General features: G+C 37.3%; 1 protein-coding gene across 1 annotated transcript; it reads left to right on the forward strand.

Annotated features, from left to right (window-relative positions):
• Positions 1 to 16,236: 16,236 nt before the first annotated feature.
• Positions 16,237 to 17,963, forward strand: LOC141672812 (cytochrome P450 86A22-like). The gene has a single exon (XM_074479490.1). The coding sequence runs from the start codon at positions 16,307 to 16,309 to the stop codon at positions 17,942 to 17,944; it is 1,638 nt and encodes a 545-aa protein (XP_074335591.1). The 5' UTR covers positions 16,237 to 16,306; the 3' UTR covers positions 17,945 to 17,963.
• The last annotated feature ends 4,009 nt before the right edge of the window (positions 17,964 to 21,972 follow it).

Genomic DNA, 21,972 nt, shown 5'->3' on the forward strand with positions numbered 1-21,972 from the left:
GAGAGGTAGGGCCCTTTTATATAAATGTTGAGTTAAGGTTAGACTTAAGTTGAGAAATTTGGTGGACAAGTTTTTAACTTAGATGGTAAATAGGATTCTTTAAGACAATGAATTCTGAATCTTTTCTTGTATAAGTCCTTCAAGTTGGACATTGTTTTTGTGTCATTGTAGACCTCATTTTCATGTCACCTCGACGAGCCTATCATGGGCCGTGGATGTCACGATCCACTCTGGGTCGTGGCCGTCACAACCTACTTGGGTCGCTAGGGTCATTACAACCCACTCTAATCATGATGTTCACGGGTTTTGAGTCTGTACTTTCGATTTAACTTTGGACATAATTAATTCAGCATTGATTACCTCTTTACGCATTACTTTTTATCCATATCACCTTATATGAAAAAAAATACCAATAACAAAAAATCATCTCATAAAAATAGGATAAATGGTTGATGTGTGCTCGTCGGCAGAAATTAGATAAACCTTTTAGCTTATGTCTTCTTTCGTTCCATAATAGTAGTTTTTTTAATGTTTTTACGCTTATTAATAAAACATTAATATAATATTTTATTTTCACCTATACCAATTATAAATGCATGAAATTGATATACAATTTTTAAGAAGGTTAATTCTGAAAAATGTCCATAAATTTTTACATTGAAATTTAAAATATATATATTACATACATGCTCGACCTTCATAGTAACAACAAATTCACAATTAATTTTTTTTACTAAAATGCCAACTAAAATTCACAAGTCTAAAATATATGCCTACTAAAATGCGAACTAAACTATATGTGATGTAGGGTGATAGAGATTTACCAAAGTATTGTTGAAAAAACTTAGAGAAAAAAGACACCTACATTTTTTTTGCAGAGAACTTGTACTGCTATATTTCTTGTTATTTCTTTTTTTCTTCTAAAACTCAAGGTAAACTAGCCATTATATAGGCTTTACAAACATATTAAAACTAACTATTACTAAAACTAACCACTACTAATTAATGGGTAAATTACATGTCCATAATTTACTCCATAACTCCACTACCCCACTACTAAACAATTCTAAAATAATATTTTTCTCTAATAATTAATCTATTGCTAAATATCTAATAATTAAATAAACAAATAATTAATAACTAAATTTAAGATTATTCCAACATTCACCCCCATAATCTTAAATTTATGAAGCACTTTTTCTTCGCCTGTGATGCACTTCTCACCGCCATCAATTTTGATGCACTATCTCATCAAAAACACTTTGGAGCACTTTCTCTTCAAAAACACTTTGGAGCACTTTCTCTCCAAAAACACTTTGGAACACTTTCTCTCCACAACTCTAAAGGAGTGGTTCTCCCTCGATCAATTGTGCCAACCTTGTTATTCCTAGAGAACTAACAATGAGATTTACAGAAGGGGGGTTGAATGTAAATCTCAAAACTTTTTCAAGTTTTGAGCAGTTTATAAAGACTGTGTGTTCAAGATGAACAAGTGTGTGAATTGCTTTAAGCTGATACAGACAGATATATATTCAAACACAAATGTAAAGAACACAATAAACCTTTAAAAACTTTTCTGGTGGATTTGTTGTTCCACCAGAGATGGTATTTCAGAAATTCTGTGATCTAAGAATTTGATCACAGCTGCATCCTAGTACAAACTAGATAATTTTTCTCTCAAGATTTTTCTAAACAGCTCTGAAAAATTCTTATCTAATTACTAGCTACTACTTGGTTTATATATTACCAAGTTTACAAGTGAAGACAAGGATATATAAAATAATAAAGTAAGATCTCCACTTGTTTCTTCTCCAGTTCACTCCAGTACTTTGTTGACTTAATGTCTCTTTATACTAGAGTAGAACGGCTGCTTTTTCTGATGTTCCTGAAATTAGGCTGCCACATTTCAGTTATCTCTGTTCACCCACGTGCCTCTGTTTGTAGGTACAACTACCACTTATCAACGGTTAATCAACAGAACATCCGTTGAAGCTTTCATCCGTTGATGCACTCATCCGTTGAAGGATGTTATCCGTTGAAGCTTTAGAGACATCCGTTGAAGCTTAGCTTCTCATCCGTTGAAGGTCTTTAAGTCATCCGTTGATACCACTTCATTTATACAAAATTACAAGGCATGAAATATTTACAATTGGCCTTCCTATCTGCATATCTTCTAGTAGTCAACATGACTCATAGTTTCTCTCAACTTCTAAGAATTACATCTTAAATACAGAGACTGAAATATGCTACAACACTAGACTTATTTCTAAGTAAAGCTACACCATCAACGGATAGCCAAAGTGGTCTTATCCGTTGAGGCTACAGACACTGAATTTCTACTTAAGTGTTTTGTTAAACATATCATCAAACTAATGCACATATATTCCTAACAATCTCCCCCTATTTATGTCTATAAAAATTGTAGGCATAAATTCAGGGTTAACTTGATGATAACAAAACACTTAACAGATATATGAATTGAAACTAAGTAGAAATTTGAAAATGCTGCAAAAATGTATGTACTAGGAGGAAATTGAAGATTTACAGTATTTCCAAGGATACTCCTTTAGCCTGAGCAAATCATCTTTTTCTTCTTTGTTCCCTGGTTTTCTTTCCTAGCCCTTTGTCATTTTCCTCAATTTGGAGTTGGAGTTGTCTGAAGAATTCAGCTTCATCTTCAACACTGATATCCAACTTAGATTGCATTTCCTTGAGAGTTTCATTGCTGGCAATCTTGAGTTGGTCTTCAAGTTTGAAAAATCTTCTGACTCCTTTATCATCTCTAAATTCCATCAACCAATGAGGTGATTTGTGAATTGTAATTCCCCTTTCTTGAATGAGTAAAGTCCTGGGTAAAACATTGGGCTCCCTCCAAGTTTTCCTTATATTGGCAATCTTGTTGAGAATTTCAGTCTTGGCAGTTCTGGTAAAGCCAGAATCCTTTTTTATAGCTGAAAAGACTCTAATCAAGGTAGAGTAGCCTTCATTCAGAATCCTGTGGAGAGGCCATGTTCTTTCCCCAGCTCCTTTGTATCTGAACACTAATCTCTCTGGTAGCTGTCTGTAAGCAGCTATTCCTCTTACATCCTCCAGCTCATCCAGATAGAGTTCAATGTCTGAAATTTCTTTTATGTCACAGATGTGAACATAATCATCTTTAGAAATGGATGGCTTAGGCTTAGGCTTTTGTTTTTGAGTGAATTTCTTAGAGGTTATGGGAGGTGTAGATTTGGGTTTTCTTTTCTGTTTCTTTGGTAGTGGAAGAGTGGTTAGAAAGGTAGGTAATTTGATGGTGTCCCAATCAATAGGTTCCTCTTTTGGAATGATTGGTTCACCATGGATGTTTATAGTGGGATTAGCAACAAGAGGTTCAGGTATGGAAGGTAGTGGTTTAGATATAGATTTGGTTACTTCAGTATTATCTTCACTCCTTCTATGTGCCTTGGCCTTTCTTCTGTTTCCCTTCTGCCATTCCTCTCTTTCTTCCATACTCTCACCAAATATACTCCCAAAAACCTCATCTAGGTTTGCAATCTTGTCTTCACCCCTGACTTCAATTCCTTTCTCTTCTTCAACTTGACTTGACTTTAGCTGTTGTTCAAGCTTTGCTTGTGCTCTTTTGTCAGCCTTTAGTTGCTTGACTTCTTCCTTCTTGGCTATTGAGAATTTGGGATGTCCTTGCATCACACATATGCTCTTTCCCTCTCTAGAGATAATAGCCCTATTTCTCCTTACAGCCTCATCCATGGTCTCTTTGAGATAAGCAATACTCCTACCTAAAAGCTTGTTCTTATCAGCTTTTGGAGGAGGAAAGTCCACTTCTTTTAAAGGATTCTTTGTAGAGTCCTTATTGGATCTTTTATTGGGCTTGAGAATTATAGCTTGTAGTTCTTTGGAAGAAGCTTCTCCATCCTTATGTCTCCCTACTGGCTTGAGCTCCATGTTGATTGGTTCAATCTTTGTGCTATATTTCACAGATGTTGATTTATCTTGTGTAGAGCCAAACAACAGTTGCAACCTTTCATCAATTCTCCTCCTTTGCTCTTTCACTTGAATTTCAGCTGCTGCTAGCTGAATCAAATCAATTCCATCAGGCTTTCCTTTGATTTGAATGATTGGAGAAGTAGTGATGGCAGGAACTAGCACTTTAGATATTTTGATTTTTGTAGATGGCTCTCCTTCCCCTTCCCTTTTACTCTCCCCCTTTTTGTTATCATCAAGGAGAGGGGTCAAGCCTTGTGCTTTTGCCAGCTGCATTAGGAGACTGGTTTGAGATTGTTGGTTGTGAAGAATGGTGGCCACATAATCTTCAATAACTTGAACTCTGTCTTCCAACTTGGCCAGCCTTTTCTCAGTAACTGATTCCTTTTTCAATCTCAAAACCAAGTCCTGCAATGTACCATAGGGCATGACTGAATCCAATTTTTCAGAACTGTAGGATTTCAAGTCAGCAATATCCTTCCTGAGATCATCCATACTCAGATTCTGCTTTACTTGCTGCAACTTTATGAGATGCAGTGAGTCCAGGTGAGCTTGAAGGATAGCCTTGATACTTGCATGTGAAGTGTTCTGAATGGCCTGTTGAATAGTGTTGATTTGTTTGACTAAGGAGACATTGAATTCCCCTGATCTATACTCCTTTGTCAAAGCCCATTCAGGTAGATTTGGAATTGAACTAGGGCCTTCATCTCCCCCTAAGTTCATGCTTCCATCAAAAGAAACAGAGTCATCATCATCAGAATTTACTCCAAATTCCTCAGATGGCTCACCAGCTATAGAAGGCATCTTGTTAATAGTAGCTTTATCCCTTTGAAGAGATTCTGTTGTGTGTACTAGATGTAGTGTCTTTTCTACCTCCTCATTGCCCTGAGCAGCCAACATTTGATAGGCTGACACAGGATGAGTAAAAGTGTCAGCATCCAAGGAAATGTTATCAATTACAGCTTTGTAATGTTGCTGAAATTGTCTTTCCTTTTCAGCATCATCCACAATCATTGACTCAATAGCAATGGCTGGTTCCACCCTTATATCTACTGTACCTGCCTTTCTCTCTTTTTCTCTATTTTCTTGCATCAGGGGCTCCCCCTGGCTCACACAACTCACTCCCTCACCTTCACCTACTAAGGTGGTACTCCTCTCACTTACTTTTGCCATGCTGGAAGAAATAGCATGCATTTTTGAGCTCTCAATCTCTCCTTTTGCCTGGGAGCAACCCAGCCTCTCACTCAAATTTTCACTCCCTTCCCTCAATCCTAAGAGTGATTGCACAGTATTCATGTCTTCTACACTTGGAATTGATTCAGTTATGTGTGGAGAGACTATCAACGAATGTGGAATATCCGTTGAAGGTGAAACTGATGTTATCAACGGATAACTGCTGTTAAGCTTATCCGTTGAAGAGCAACCACTTGTCAACGGATGAGTGATATCCGTTGAAGAAGGAAAAGAAGTTGAAATTGAAAGTGATATAACTGTTGAATCTGTGTAGATTGATTTGAGATGTGGTGACACAGATCCTTCAATTATATCTGAAAGAATTTGCGGGTGATCCAACAAATCATCTAAGAGATGATGATCACCTGTATTTGAGTGGGGCTCCTCCCTGAGTTGTAAAGAGGGAGAATCAGGAATTGATGGGAATAACATATCCACATCCAGAGATGGTGATGAAGTGTTTGGTGATTGATGTGTGATTATTGTGAGAGAATGGGGCTGTGACTCCACATTTATTGGAGCCACATCAAACTGAGTTTGAGAAGGCATAGATACAGATGGATGTATCTGTGCAGTGTGTGCACCCTGTGTAGAAGATTGGGTTCTAGCCTTCTTTCTTCTAATAAAAGCTTTTGTTGGTGAGTGTTTGGCTTCAGTGTCCCTCCCTCGTTTGTTCTGTGTTCCTGGTTGGGAACTATTTTCAATAGTAACATCCTTTTGGGAGGATGTAACTAGGGATGTGCTAGATACCTTTTCAACCACCACAGCTTTTTGAGAAACTGTGGCTTGGCTAGCTTGGGAAGCACTTAACTCTCCTTCCTTATCCTGGGGGTTTCTTTGATGTTCACCCCTCCCCTCACCACTCACACCCTGTTCACTCCCCTCAGGGTTAATGGTTGGTGTTACAACTGTTGTCTTTTGAGAAACAACAGAGGTGGTTTTCTTTGTCTTTGATTTTGAAAGTTTAGTTTTGGTGACCTTGGTAGAAATCTGTTAGGGCATTGTCACAGATTTCATGGCCACACTAGAAGATAAAGAAATAGAGGGGTTGGAAGAAGTAGGAGTTGTAGAAGCAATTACCTCACCTACCTGAGGTGCATTCATGATTGGTAAATATACCAATGGCACACTGCTGTTGAGATCCATTCTCAATAAATCTGCAAGAACTCTTTTCTCTTGTGCCCAGCACTTGAGTTTATTATTCTCATTGATTATGACCAAACCTTCAGCAACATGGTTAGCCAATAACATAAAGAATCTAGCATAATAGATGTTATTAGGTCTATTAGCTTTGTTACCTAATCTAGTACCCAATTCTAGCATCACATAGTTGCTAAGGTTAAAATACCTATCAGAAACAAGCATATAGAGCATATTAACAAGAGATGAAGTTATGGCATCAAAATTACTAATTTTCCCAGAGAAAACCTTTATAAAGGCATCCCCAAGAAAACTCCATTCTTTCCTAAGGCCTTTTCTTCTAATACTCCCTAAACTAGCAGAGTTAAGAGAATAACCTATGGAATCTAACATGCTGGATACATCATTATCAGTGTGTGGTGTCATGGCATTGTTCTCAGGTAATTTAAAACATGCTTGTAAATCATCACAGTTAATACAGTGATTTTTACCTTTGAGAGTGAAGGAGATAGTCATATCTATGGAGTTGAACTCAGCAGTTGTCCAAATCTCCTCAACTACTTCACAGTAAATCGTTGGGCCTTCCAGCATTGCATAGCTAAGTTTACAGTTTTTGATGAAGTCCATCATTTTGTGATAGTCTGAATGGGCTTCATTCTTTTCTACCAAAGCTATGAAATTGTTCTTCTCATAGATGAACCCAGATTGAGACATAATTTTCACGACTGGTGCCATTGTTGTGAGTAGAAATTGCAGAGAATAACTTGAAGGTTTTGCAGAGAGAAAATGGTAAATGCTTGAAATTTTAAGAAAGCGTAAAGTAAAAATGAAAAATCAGAAGGGCTTATATGCTTTAAAAAAAAAAAAAAATTAGTAAAAGATTAATCAATAAGTATATGTTAGTGAATTTCAGCCGTTTAAGAATAAACTGTAAGTATTCTAACAACTACCTTTAAAACCAATACATACAGATGTATGTATGAGTATCAGCGGTTAAGAAAATAGAATCAACGGCTGTGAAACACCTGAATCGACTGATGTGACATTTCAACGGATAAGGCAAATTGTCATCCGTTGAAAGGTACTTCAGTTTTATCCGTTGACGGATAAAAATTCCAGAAATGTATTTGTCTTTCAACGGATAATGAATATCCGTTGATAGAGCAATTTTGACTTTCAACGGATAGGAAACATCCGTTGATGGTATAAACTTTGTTAAAAGTCAAATTTGTTCTAGCAACTAATATATTTCAGGCTTCAATTCAAATTGCAATAAGGACATGAATTTTAAGAGTAATTAAGCATACCTAGCTCACTTACTAATCTTGTGAATGTTGATTCATCAAGTGGCTTGGTAAATATGTCTGCAATTTGTTATTCACTTGGAACAAAATGTAGTTCCACTGTACCATTCATGACATGCTCCCTAATGAAGTGGTACTTGATATCAATGTGCTTGGTTCTTGAGTGCTGTACAGGATTCTCTGTTATGGCTATGGCACTTGTGTTGTCATAAAAGATAGGAATTCTATCAACATGAAGTCCATAGTCAAGGAGTTGATTTCTCATCCATAACACTTGAGAGCAGCAACTTCCAGCAGCAATGTATTCAGCCTCAGCTGTAGAAGTAGAGACTGAATTTTGCTTTTTGCTAAACCATGATACAAGCTTGTTTCCCAGGAATTGGCAGGAGCCTGTTGTACTTTTCCTGTCTATTTTGCAACCTGCATAGTCTGCATCTGAATAACCAATTAGATCAAAGCCAGATTCTCTAGGATACCAAATACCTAAATTTGGTGTACCCTTGAGATATCTGAAAATCCTTTTGATAGCTATTAAGTGAGACTCCCTAGGATCAGCTTGAAATCTAGCACACAGACACGTAGCAAACATTATATCTGGTCTGCTAGCAGTTAAATATAAAAGTGAACCAACCATGCCTCTATAACTTGTAATGTCCACAGACCTTTCAGTCTTATTTAATTCAAGTTTGGTGGCAGTGGCCATGGGAGTTTTTGCAGATGAACATTCCATTAAGTCAAACTTCTTTAAAAGATCATGAATATATTTAGTTTGACTAATGAAAATTCCATTACTAACTTGTTTAATTTGTAAACCAAGAAAATAGGTTAGTTCTCCCATAAGGCTCATTTCATAATTACTTTGCATTAGCTTAGCAAACTTTTTACAAAGTTTATCATCTTTAGAACCAAATATTATGTCGTCTACATAAATTTGAACAAGTATACTAGAGCCATTAACATTCCTAAAGAAGAGAGTTTTATCAACAGTACCTCTAGTGAAGTGATTCTCCAAAAGAAATTTTGATAAGGTTTCATACCAGGCTCTAGGTGCTTGCTTCAGTCCATAGAGTGCTTTCAACAGATAATATACATAGTCTGGAAAATTTGGATCTTCAAATCCTGGAGGTTGACTTACATAGACTTCTTCCTCTAATTTCCCATTTAGAAATGCACTCTTGACATCCATTTGATAGACTTTGAAATTGGCATGAGCTGCATAGGCTAGAAAAATTCTGATGGCTTCAAGTCTTGCAACAGGAGCATATGTCTCATCAAAATCTATTCCCTCTTGCTGAGAATAGCCTTTAGCAACCAATCTGGCTTTATTCCTTATGATAATGCCATTTTCATCCATCTTGTTTCTGAATACCCATTTTGTGTCAATAGGACTCTTGTTCTTTGGTTTGGGTACCAGCTTCCAAACTTGGTTTCTCTCAAATTGGTTTAGCTCTTCCTGCATAGCTAATATCCAATCTGGATCCAATAAGGCTTCTTCCACTTTCTTAGGTTCCTCCTGAGATAGAAAACTACTATACAGACATTCATCTTGAGTAGCTCTTCTTGTTTGCACTTTAGATGATGCATCACCAATGATCAGTTCAAAGGGATGATTCTTGGTCCATTTCCTTTGAAGTGGAAGATGTGCTCTAGATGAGGTGGCCTCAGTATTGTCATGATGTGAGACAGAGTGTTGACTAGTTGAAACTCCCCCTGAGTTGTTGGTCCTTTGCAGGGAACTTGGAGTTCTATCAACTGATGATGTAAATCGATATCCGTTGATAAACTATGATCAACGGATGCTTCATTTAGTACTTCAACGGATGATACACCATGTCTTTCAACGGATACTGCATTGCCTCTATCAACGGATGCAGAATTCTAACTTTCAACGGATGCAGTATTTTGTGCATTATCCAAGGGCATGTTTTGAATCCCTTTTGAAATGTTATCTCCATCAGTCTCCTCTTCACTATCATCACAATATATCTCAATGTTGTCAAATTTGAGTCTCTCATATTGTCCCTCATCTGTTAGTCCATCAATCTTTTTATCATCAAACACAACATGCACAGATTCCATAACAATGTTGGTTCTTAGATTGTAGACCCTATAAGATTTTCCAGCTGAATAACCAACAAATATCCCTTCATCAGCCTTTGCATCAAACTTCCCTTTATGGTCAGATTGATTCCTTAGTATAAAGCATTTACATCCAAAGACATGAAGAAAGTTTAGAGTTGGTTTTCTTCTCTTGAACAACTGATAAGGAGTCATGCCTTTAGCTTGATTGATCAAAGAGATATTTTGAGTGAAACAGGCACAATTAACAGCTTCAGCCCAGAAATATGTTGGTAACTTTGATTCTTCAAGCATTGTTCTGGCAGCCTCAATTAAAGATCTGTTCTTTCTTTCAATTACCCCATTTTGCTGAGGTGTTCTTGGAGCTGAGAACTCATGCATGATTCCATTTTCTTCACAGAACAGCCTCATTGATAAATTCTTGAACTCAGTTCCATTGTCACTCCTGATATTCCTAACCTTCAGGTCAGGATGATTATTGACTTGCCTGATGTGATTGATAATGATTTCACTTGCTTCATTCTTTGATCCAAGAAAATAGACCCATGAAAACTTTGAGAAATCATCTACAATCACTAAGCAATATCTTTTTCTTGCAATTGACAATACATTGACTGGTCCAAACAAATCCATATGTAGCAGCTGTAATGGTTCATCAGTTGTTGTTTCAAGCTTCTTTTTGAATGATGCTTTCCTTTGTTTGCCTTTCTGACAAGCATCACACAAACCATCCCTTGAGAATTCAACAAGAGGAATTCCTCTTACTAGGTCCTTTTTTACTAGATCATTCATTGTCTTGAAATTCAAATGGGATAGCTTCTTGTGCCATAGCCAACTCTCAACTGAACTTGCTTTGCTGAAGAGACAAGTAATAGATTCTGCATTTGCAGAGTTGAAGTCAGCTAAGTACACATTTCCTTTTCTAACTCCAGTTAGAACCACTTTGTTGTCTTTCTTACTAGTGACAACACAGGCTTCAGAATTGAAGGAAACTGTATTCCCTTTATCACATAGTTGACTGATGCTCAGTAAGTTATGTTTGAGACCATCAACTAATGCAACTTCATCAATGATGACATTCCTTGTTGAAATCAAGCCATATCCCATAGTAAACCCTTTGCTGTCATCTCCAAAGGTTATGCTAGGGCCAGCTCTTTCCTTAAACTCTGTGAGCAGGGAGAAATCTCCTGTCATGTGTCTTGAACAGCCACTGTCCAAGTACCATAGATTTCTTCTATTTCCCTGCACACCATAAAATCAATCAATTTGATTTTGGTACCCAAGTTTCCTTGGGTCCATTCTTGTTAGCCTTTCTCCTAGACTTCATTCCTCCTGCATCTCTAGACTTAGGTAACTTTGAGTCAACCTTGGTCTTGGATGTAGTTGGTTGAGGTGTAGGGTTAGTCACAGAATCATTTAGCACATTTGGAATATGATAAGGCATGGATTGTGCATACATGTTATTCCACATAGGCATATTGTATGGCATTTGAGGCATACTAAATGCAGCAAGATAAGGATTGTTAAAATATGACATGTTTGCAAAATGTGCATAAGGATTCTGTTGAGACATAGTAGGCATAGCATGTAGAGATGATGCAGACATGTTAGGCATGGAAGAGGGTACAGTTATGGGGGTTTTCTTAATAGATTTGCAATTAGCAGATAGATGATTAACACTACTACAATGCACACAGCTTTTTCTAGGAGCATACCTATCAGGTGTGTAATTGTTATGTTTGTTAACACCTACCTTCCCATTTCTGTTAGATTTTCTTTTAGTTTCCTTTTTATCCTCAACCATCTTGAGCCTACTATTTAACTGTTCTAAGGTCATGTGCCCTATATTCACCTTACTGACATCTTTGGATGTGCTTGCTTCTTCTTTAACAAAGTTCTTGGAAGTTGAACCAAACTTTTTGTTGAGTTTCTTTAGATTTTCACTATTAGAAACATCTGCCTGTTTTAATTGAGGAACCTTCAATGGATGCTCATTTTCTTCCTTCAACGGATAACCTTCATCATCCGTTGATTCCACATCCGTTGACAGCCCATCAATTAATTCCAGTTTCTTTTTGTTTTTATCCCAGGCAGTTTCACAGAATGATTCAATTCCTTGGACCTTGGCAATTTGAGCACTAACATCCCTAGATGTTTTCCAGGCTTTAATCACCTCTTGCTCTCTCTTTAATTGATTAGAAAGTATTTCTACTTTCTTAATAGATTCAGCTAGTTCATTCTCAACAGATATACAATGCAGCTTGGTTTTCTCTAGGTCAATCAACTTATCTTCTAACATAGCATTTCTATTACTTAAAAACAGATTGTTCTCTTTAATCCTACTATTTTCTTTAGCAAGAGATTTAAGAGACACACGCAAATGATACAATTCAGTAGACATGTCATTAAAAGCATCATTGCACTCTTCTTTAGTAAGCTGTGTTACATCAGTAGTGATTACCTGAGTTGTTACCTGATTGCTTGATGAACTAACTTCATTTTCCTCAGAATCAGCCATGAGAGCTAAGTTGACATACTCCATATCTTCATTCTCTCCCTCTCCATCAGCTGCCCAATCTTTTTCTTGAGTAATGAAAGCCCTTTCCTTTTGCTTGAGCAGATCAAAATATTTCTTCTTGTAATCTACTTGGTCAAATTTCTTCTTTTCAGAAGTTGGCTTTCTGCACTCACTTGCAAAGTGTCCACTTATACCACAATTGAAACACTTGAACTTTGATTTGTCCACCATGTTCTTATGAGGTTTAGTGGCTCTAGTGTTTTTCTTAAACTTCATCTTTGCAAATCTCCTGGACAGAAATGCAAGATGCTCATCAACACTATCAGAGTCATCTTGACTGGAGTTGTCTTCATTCTCAGCAACTTGCTCTTTTCCTTTGCTTGATTCCTGATATCTTGTACCATCTTTGGAGTTTGATGTAGATCTCACAGTTTCTTGTCTGCATTCCCTCTCATTTTCAGCTACCAATGCAACTGAACTTCCTTTCTTTCTCCCCTTCTCCAATACCTCATCCTGTTCCAACTCTAGTTCATAAGTCTTCAAGATTCCATATAATCTTTCAAGAGTGAAGTCCTTATAATCCTGAGAGTTTCTTAAGGAGACAGTCATGGGTTTCCATTCCTTTGGCAAGGATCTTAAGAATTTAAGATTTGAATCATTCACCTGGTACACTCTACCATACAGCTTCAATCCATTCAACAGCTTTTGGAATCTGTTAAATGTGTCATTTAAAGATTCATTTTCTTCAAAATGAAAATACTCATACTGTTGAATGAGAAGCTGCATCTTGTTCTCTTTTACTTGTTCTGTACCTTCACACAGCAGCTGAACTGTGTCCCAAACCTCTTTGGCAGTTGAGCAATTTATCACATTATCAAACATATCCTTGTCAAGACCATTAAACAAAATGTTCATAGCCTTCTTATCCTTGTGGACTTCTTCTGTGTCTTCCATTGTCCATTCTGCTCTAGGTTTTGGAATGGATTGACCAGCAGCAATTGTGGCCGTAGCAACTGTGGCTACTTTGTGGGGAATGTGAGGACCATTCTCAATACAGTTTACATAACCTTCATATTGGGAGAGTAGATGAAGGTGCATTTTCACCTTCCAGTGGTGATAACTGTCTCTGTCAAGAACTGGGATTTTTACTCCAATATCCTTCTTACTCATCTTTGTTAGATTCCAAGATCTTTAAACTCTTTGTTTGTCAAGAGCCTGCTCTGATACCAATTGTTATTCCTAGAGAACTAACAATGAGATTTACAGAAGGGGGGTTGAATGTAAATCTCAAAACTTTTTCAAGTTTTGAGCAGTTTATAAAGACTGTGTGTTCAAGATGAACAAGTGTGTGAATTGCTTTAAGCTGATACAGACAGATATATATTCAAACACAAATGTAAAGAACACAATAAACCTTTAAAAACTTTTCTGGTGGATTTGTTGTTCCACCAGAGATGGTATTTCAGAAATTCTGTGATCTAAGAATTTGATCACAGCTGCATCCTAGTACAAACTAGATAATTTTTCTCTCAAGATTTTTCTAAACAGCTCTGAAAAATTCTTATCTAATTACTAGCTACTACTTGGTTTATATATTACCAAGTTTACAAGTGAAGACAAGGATATATAAAATAATAAAGTAAGATCTCCACTTGTTTCTTCTCCAGTTCACTCCAGTACTTTGTTGACTTAATGTCTCTTTATACTAGAGTAGAACGGCTGCTTTTTCTGATGTTCCTGAAATTAGGCTGCCACATTTCAGTTATCTCTGTTCACCCACGTGCCTCTGTTTGTAGGTACAACTACCACTTATCAACGGTTAATCAACAGAACATCCGTTGAAGCTTTCATCCGTTGATGCACTCATCCGTTGAAGGATGTTATCCGTTGAAGCTTTAGAGACATCCGTTGAAGCTTAGCTTCTCATCCGTTGAAGGTCTTTAAGTCATCCGTTGATACCACTTCATTTATACAAAATTACAAGGCATGAAATATTTACAATTGGCCTTCCTATCTGCATATCTTCTAGTAGTCAACATGACTCATAGTTTCTCTCAACTTCTAAGAATTACATCTTAAATACAGAGACTGAAATATGCTACAACACTAGACTTATTTCTAAGTAAAGCTACACCATCAACGGATAGCCAAAGTGGTCTTATCCGTTGAGGCTACAGATACTGAATTTCTACTTAAGTGTTTTGTTAAACATATCATCAAACTAATGCACATATATTCCTAACAAACCTTTCTTCATCATTCTGAAATCTACAATTCTTTGACAGATGCCCATATTTTTTGCATTTGTAGATGCCATGAAAAATATTAAGGATAATATATATATGTATATGTGTATTTTTATAAGAGTTTTATAAGTCCTGGATCATATGGCTCTGATACCATATTGAAAAAACTTAGAGAAAAAAGACACCTACATTTTTTTTGCAGAGAACTTATACTGCTATATTTCTTGTTATTTCTTTTCTTCTTCTAAAACTCAAGGTAAACTAGCCATTATATAGGCTTTACAAACATATTAAAACTAACGATTACTAAAACTAACCAATACTAATTAATGGGTAAATTACATGTCCATAATTTACTCCATAACTCCACTACCCCACTACTAAACAATTCTAAAATAATATTTTTCTCTAATAATTAATCTATTGTTAAATATCTAATAATTAAATAAACAAATAATTAATAACTAAATTTAAGATTATTCCAACAAGTATATTCCAGCATTTGGTTCTTTAATTGCACAGGAACAACATGCCAGTTGATTAAGTGAGAGATACATTATCATTGGCTAGTATTCCAAGAAAATTACTCAACTTTATCACAGTTTTCTGCTTATCAGAAATTGGCTGACCCTCTTCATTCACATTAATGACTACTTTTTCATTAGGATCTCTGACATGAACTCTACTAATTTTTTACCGCCCTATGGAAAAAATGTTTTCAAAATAGAGTAAGAGACTATTGAGAGTATAAATAAGAATTGACGAGCACAAATCTTTATTCCTCCTCTTTTCTCAGTACAAGTGCAGGGGAAAAATCAACTACCTAACCCTTGTGGTGTCCCAGAAAACACTCTTTGGGATATACCAAACCAATAAAGACTGTATTGTGGATGAGATCGAGGTCGGGAATCTAAAGGCTTGCATTTTGGGAAAAGTATACAAACTACAAAGTCAAAATGGAAAAACAAATAAAAGAAATTTGCAAATGTTTCTTTATTTCAAACCTATCTTATTTCAGATCCTACACATCATAAGAAGATTTCTGATGGAGCCCAAAATTAGTGCTCAATCCCATGCAATTATTGTAATGTGTTAAGTTACTCATGAAGTTGTTCTAAAACTGATGATGGTTAATGAAGTCTAATTGGATTATTATATAAAGAACAAAATAGGGTCGTCCGAAACTATTCGCAACATTTACTACTCTATTCTCGTCTGTTGTGAGATACAGATAGACACATAATTAAATTTACGGAACATAAATAACACAATTCGTATTCATATCTACCGTCACGAGGTATGCTTCCGTGTTATAGCTTATTGCGTAACCTTAAAAATATTGCACAAGATTATCTTAATTGTATTTAGATCTAAAGTATTCGAGCCTATCTTTTGTTGAATTATTAGGATTATTATTAATATGATTGTTATGTCTGGGGGATCAAAAACTAGAGTTGTTTTGTTTTATGTGTTCATGAGCGTATATACTATGTTATTTTTAACTGCTAACGATGAAACGTATGCGTGTCTTGTGGCCATGTATTTGTTTTGTTTACGAAGGTTGTGCGATTTGTGTTCAGACCATCATGCAGAAGTACATGTCATGTACTTCTGCCCCTTTATATACTCACTCTTTCATTCTCTTCTTTCACTCATTGCATCCTACATTGCTCTAAATTGTTCTGTTCTTTGGGGAAAAAGATACTTGAACAGAGCATTGTAACATTGTTTGGTTGTAGGCCTACTGTTTTTGGTTTTTGGGAATTTTTTTAGAGAAAGGTGGCTTTACGGAGAGTGTTGGATCGATGGATGCATCAATGGTTATGATGGTGTTGGCTATGATCGCGGCTTATTTGATGTGGTTTAGGACAATGGTGAGGCCTTTGAAGGGTCCGCGTGTCTGGCCATTAGTGGGAAGTCAGCCAGGTTTGATCAAGAATTCGAATAAGATGCATGATTGGATAGCTGAGAATTTACGCGTGTGTGGTGGCACGTACCAGACCTGCATAGCAGCAGTGCCATTTTTGGCGCAGAAGCAGGGGCTGGTGACTGTTACGTGTGATCCTAAGAATCTTGAGCATATATTGAAGCTGAGGTTTAATAATTACCCGAAAGGTCCGACTTGGCAAGGTGCTTTTCATGATTTGCTTGGAGAAGGGATCTTTAATTCTGACGGTGACGCGTGGAGGTTCCAGCGTAAGACTGCTGCCCTGGAATTTACTACCAGGACATTGCGCCAAGCAATGGCTCGGTGGGTTAGTCGAGCCATTAAGCTTAGGTTCTGTCCTATTCTTAAGACGGCTCAGCTCGAGGGCAAGCCAGTTGATCTCCAAGACCTCTTGCTTCGGCTTACTTTCGATAATATATGTGGTTTGGCATTTGGTAAGGATCCGGAAACTCTTTCTCCCGGATTACCAGAGAATCATTTCGCCTTGTCTTTTGATCGAGCCACAGAAGCCATTTTGCAACGCTTTATATTGCCCGAGATGATCTGGAAGCTGAGAAGATGGCTGCGTCTTGGAATGGAAGTTATTTTGAGCGAGAGCATAACACACGTGGACGAGTACTTGACAAATGTCATCAGTACGCGTAAGCTTGAACTGATTAGTCAGCAAAATAATGGTGGCGGAGTTCCACATGATGACCTGCTATCTCGTTTCATGAAGAAAAAGGAGTCCTACACTGACCAATTTCTCCAACACGTGGCGCTCAACTTCATCCTAGCTGGACGTGACACATCATCCGTGGCGCTGAGTTGGTTTTTCTGGCTGGTCACAAAAAATCCAAGGGTAGAAGAAAAGATCTTGACGGAAATATGTTCTGTTCTGATGGATTCACGTGGCAAAGATATTTTTAAGTGGCTTAACGAGCCGCTAATTTTTGAAGAAGCTGACAGATTGATATACCTTAAGGCAGCGTTGTCCGAGACTCTTAGGCTATATCCATCTGTCCCTGAGGACTCAAAACATGTTATCGCTGATGACATATTGCCCGATGGCACCGCAGTTTTGGCAGGATCATCAATCACATACTCAATCTACTCGTCTGGTCGGATGAAGTTCATATGGGGCGAGGATTGTCTGGAATTTAAACCAGAAAGATGGTTAACTGAAGATGGAACCAAATTTGTAACTATAGACCAGTTTAAGTTTGTTTCGTTTAATGCAGGTCCCCGAACATGTCTGGGTAAAGATTTGGCATATCTACAAATGAAGTCCATAGCTGCAGCACTACTGTTGCGCCACCGTCTGACAGTGGCAGCTGGCCACCGTGTCGAACAGAAGATGTCATTGACATTGTTTATGAAATATGGGCTCAAGGTTGATGTGCATCCCAGGGACTTAACCCCTATAGTGGCGAATATCAGAGAAAATTATGCATGCATGGGCAACACACATGATGAGGAGCTGGAATACGTCAAACTTGTTGCTGAGGTTGCTTAGAATGTCTGCTTGAAAATGTCCTGTTTTCTAAATATTTACAAATTACAATACTTCTCTATATAATGTAATTGCATAAATGTGTATCATATGGACCAGGAGAAATGGCTGTCAGAAATAATTATCATGAGCTACTGTCATGTTTGAATATTTCTACAACATACAACTTCAATGTAATCTTACATGCTTATTTATCATCTACAAAGATTGTTTTTCAGCCCACTAGATAGATTTTTACTTTAGGGGTTTTTTTATCGGATTTTCGAGAAAATGGGTCAGATCATCGTCAAGGAAGAAGAAGGACGAGTTCTGGAGCCCCGGGCGCGCTTTGTAGCCCAGGGCGCGTCCTAGTCCTGTATAGCACAGTCATTTGCGACGATTATCAACGATGAGGTTTACCTGAAGGTTTACGACACAATGAAATCTTAGAACAATCATTGTAAAGGAGGCGTGCGGTGGTCGCTACGAAGACAATGTTACGACGGCCGCTACGACAAGGATGTTACGGCGGCCGCTATAGTAGAAGGTGACGCCGAAGAATAAGTATTGATGAAGGAGTCCACAAAAGGGGTTTTAAGCGAGAGGAGAAAGAATAAAGTCATCAAGAAGTAATGATCCGGACTCCAGGGAAATGTCCCTGGACTCTTTCGGGCGCGTTCGCGATACAAGTTGAATAATTATAAGGATTAGCAAGTAGTTTGTTAGCACAACTAAACTGGGAATTGAATGAACATAAGAATTACTCAAGTGAAGAAGAAGAGCCTGCGGAGGAGCATCCCATGCCTATGGCGCGCCTTAAGCATCCGGAGGACTCCAACCCCTTTCAAGGCACACCCTGTGAAGGAAAGAGGGCCTCCGGGAGCCCGTAGTCCTGGAAAATATATTGAAGTCGTTGTTCTATATTTTTGCGGGTTATCCTCGTTGGGGAACGATCGTTAACACTTAGTGCGTGTTTTGGAGCCCTCTCTTTTCATGCGCCGGATTGTCCTCGTCGAGAGACTTTGGGGTTATCTTGCACTCTGCACTTGTACGCTTGGGATCACTGGTCCTGTATTCTGATGTGTTATCCTCATCAGGGGTAAGGATGCGCTTGAGTATTTATGATATGTCATGGTACTACGCTCGAAGAATATAGCGGTAATGGATGGGATATCCACCGGCCGGGGAGTTCACTTATCCGTGAAGTTTCGAAGTCGTAACCGAGGCTTGAGCCTTTGTCACTAGGCCGCATCGTTGGGCACTCAAAGCAAATCAATGTTCGAGTTGTAATAGGAAGTTGGTTCGAAAAATTCTATTAGGCCGCGAAAGGAGAAGCCAAGTCCATCTAGGTTTCTTATTCTCCAAGAACTATGTAGGGTTTGATCCTCTATAAAAGGAGTTACGTATGCACATTGTAAAGAATTGGAAGCGAGAGCTCTAGACGCCACCATCAAACACTCTTACGATCTCGGTCCCTAATTCATAAGAATCACCATACTCCGACGACTTTTAATTGCAGTGAAGGACCACCACTGCAAATCTTAATTCCAGCCGCAAATCTCAATTTTTTGTTAACCAAATTCCTCCGTTAACCCCTACAAAAGTGATTTAGCATTTAAATTTTTATATGTTCCTTTTTTCTCTAGTAATATAAAAAGTGAAATAATTATGCTATTTAATCGAGATAATCGATAAAATTGTGTTCGACTCTAATAGTTGAAACTTTCCCATATAACATAATAATTTTGTGTAATTAGCAAAGGTAAAACTGTATATATCGTATTTTCACTTGTTAATGTCGAACTGCGAGAATTAGGCATGACTTTTTCTACAAATAGAAAATCTCTTCCGAGCAAGTGCTAGAATTAGGCATGACCTTTTCTATAAATAAAAAATGCCTTCAGAGCAGGTGCAAGAATTAAACATTATTTTTTCTACAAGTAGAAAATGAATTCAGAGCAAGAGTGTCTGCGTATAAGCAAAGTGTTATACAGTAAAATTGATTACCTTTTAGCAAATATTGTTAAAGATTTACAGCTACAAATTGCATAGCTATACAGTTACTAGCATTATATTTCTAAACTAATAGGACATTGAACTAGTAAAACTTCTACACATATCATTGTCATAATCTGGACACCTCTTCTAATCTTCTGGCATCCCCAGCTATATTTGATGTCTATTAACTAATTTATGTAGTGTCTCTTTAACATAAGTAATTTTGGCTGTCAATCTATACGTTTCCAAGTAACATGCACCATTAAGGTACCATCACACAAAGAGCAACAGATTCGTGTGTGTGGGCGCGCGCGTGTGAGATTTAAGAGATTACAGTCTGTATAGACAGGACGATTTGTCCTATGACAAATTGAAATGTATTATTATTCTCTACGCGAAGTTTATAAATGTATTTGATACGTATCATCCTCTTGATAACAGTCGATGAAGTATACATTTGTCATCGCATAAGAGGTCGAGGTTCAAGGCTTCGTTGATTGGATTATTCAGCACTACTTTACAGAACCACAGACAGTTGTGAGACCAAGATTAAGAGCCTTGACTTTAAAAGTTAACCCCAGACTGAATCTCTTTGTGGTTATCTGTCTATTATAAGGTCCAGGCATTTCTCTACAACTTTCAAAAGATGAAGAAAAAAAGACCAGAAAATATTATTTTAAACATGCATCTGTCAACAGTTACTGACTACTAACAATTTTAATCTTTTCAATGGCCTCAATGCAATATTAGGACTTACCTTGTGCTTTCCGAGAGAAAAGAATGAAATCAATCCTACAGGCCCTTAACATTCTCCGTACATCCAATCTTCTGGACATTAATCTTCAACGCAACAGAGCTAATATAGCTGCGTAATTTTGCAGAACAGAAGAGTATGTATCATCTGCAGATAAGAAATAATAATGTAGTCATGCTTCTCAATCTCCAAGATACCGCTTCATAGGGTAATCATCACTACAAAAATTCGAAAGTATAAAACCAAACTTATCAAAAGCCATCAACATGCTGCTAGGATAATTTTGTTAGATCAACTATAAAAGATGACTAGATGAGTGATCAAAATTAATTTTAACTTTTGCTTAGAGACCTCTCAGCACCACCCTGTTTCTCAAAAAATATGGTCTACTTCCAAAATATCATGAAAGAAAATTAAGAGACTTGCAGTAAAATTAAACAATATATCATGGATGGAAGGTATAAATTATTGTGACTACTTACTTATCAAGTTCTCTCGGGTGTCTTATTTGCGAAGGATTCATCACCAAAAGTTGGCATCTGAAGTGAAAGAACAAATTTAGGTCTTAAATAACACAATCCGGAAATCAGCATAGCAATCTTCTTCACTCGATGCAGACATCATGAGGATCAGATAAAACATAAAACTGCAGCCCTAGTAACTTCCATCTCTTCACCGTATACTTCAAGGAGCAGAATTTATCTCCCAAGAATGATGGTCACCTTCTCGCCAATAACATATAACCGCCTCTTTAATATATAATTCAAACTCATAAAAAACCTGAAGCAACCGGTCACAACTTTATTGTGCAGCCTAAATTTAAGGTCTTGAATATATCCAGAATCAGGCAACTAACGAAGTCCATTACATATACCTTCAAGCTTTAATAAAAAATTTCTGGTTGTAATATGTATCATAGAAGAGCCATTTACAACGCCATTCACAAGTAGCGCCTGCTGTGGTAGCAAATGCTTTACAAAAAATACATTTCCAAATTCACTTGCAGATAAGCAAAACTACTCTTCAGAGAGCACTAGCTAATCAGGATTTGTCTAGCTTCTGTTTCCTTCATCACCACTGGAGAGACATAAACTTCATGTCAGCGAAAATCCATGGTGACACAGGGGCACATATATAATACGGGCCTATTCATAATAAGAGAGCATCATGAATAGTTGCAGATCTATTGCTTTAAGAGGGTGAAATTAACAATGATGTAACATAATCCAGTGAACAAGTTAGGAACTACATTACGTTTATATACTACATATTATTATGCAGGTATTCTAAGAAACACAAG

The sequence above is a fragment of the Apium graveolens genome, chromosome 7 (assembly GCF_009905375.1).
Source record: "Apium graveolens cultivar Ventura chromosome 7, ASM990537v1, whole genome shotgun sequence".
Lineage (NCBI taxonomy): Eukaryota > Viridiplantae > Streptophyta > Magnoliopsida > Apiales > Apiaceae > Apium > Apium graveolens.

Bases quoted from the DNA above. Each gene is read 5' to 3' on its own strand.
- LOC141672812 (XM_074479490.1), top strand. From the start codon at position 16,307: ATGGATGCATCAATGGTTATGATGGTGTTGGCTATGATCGCGGCTTAT.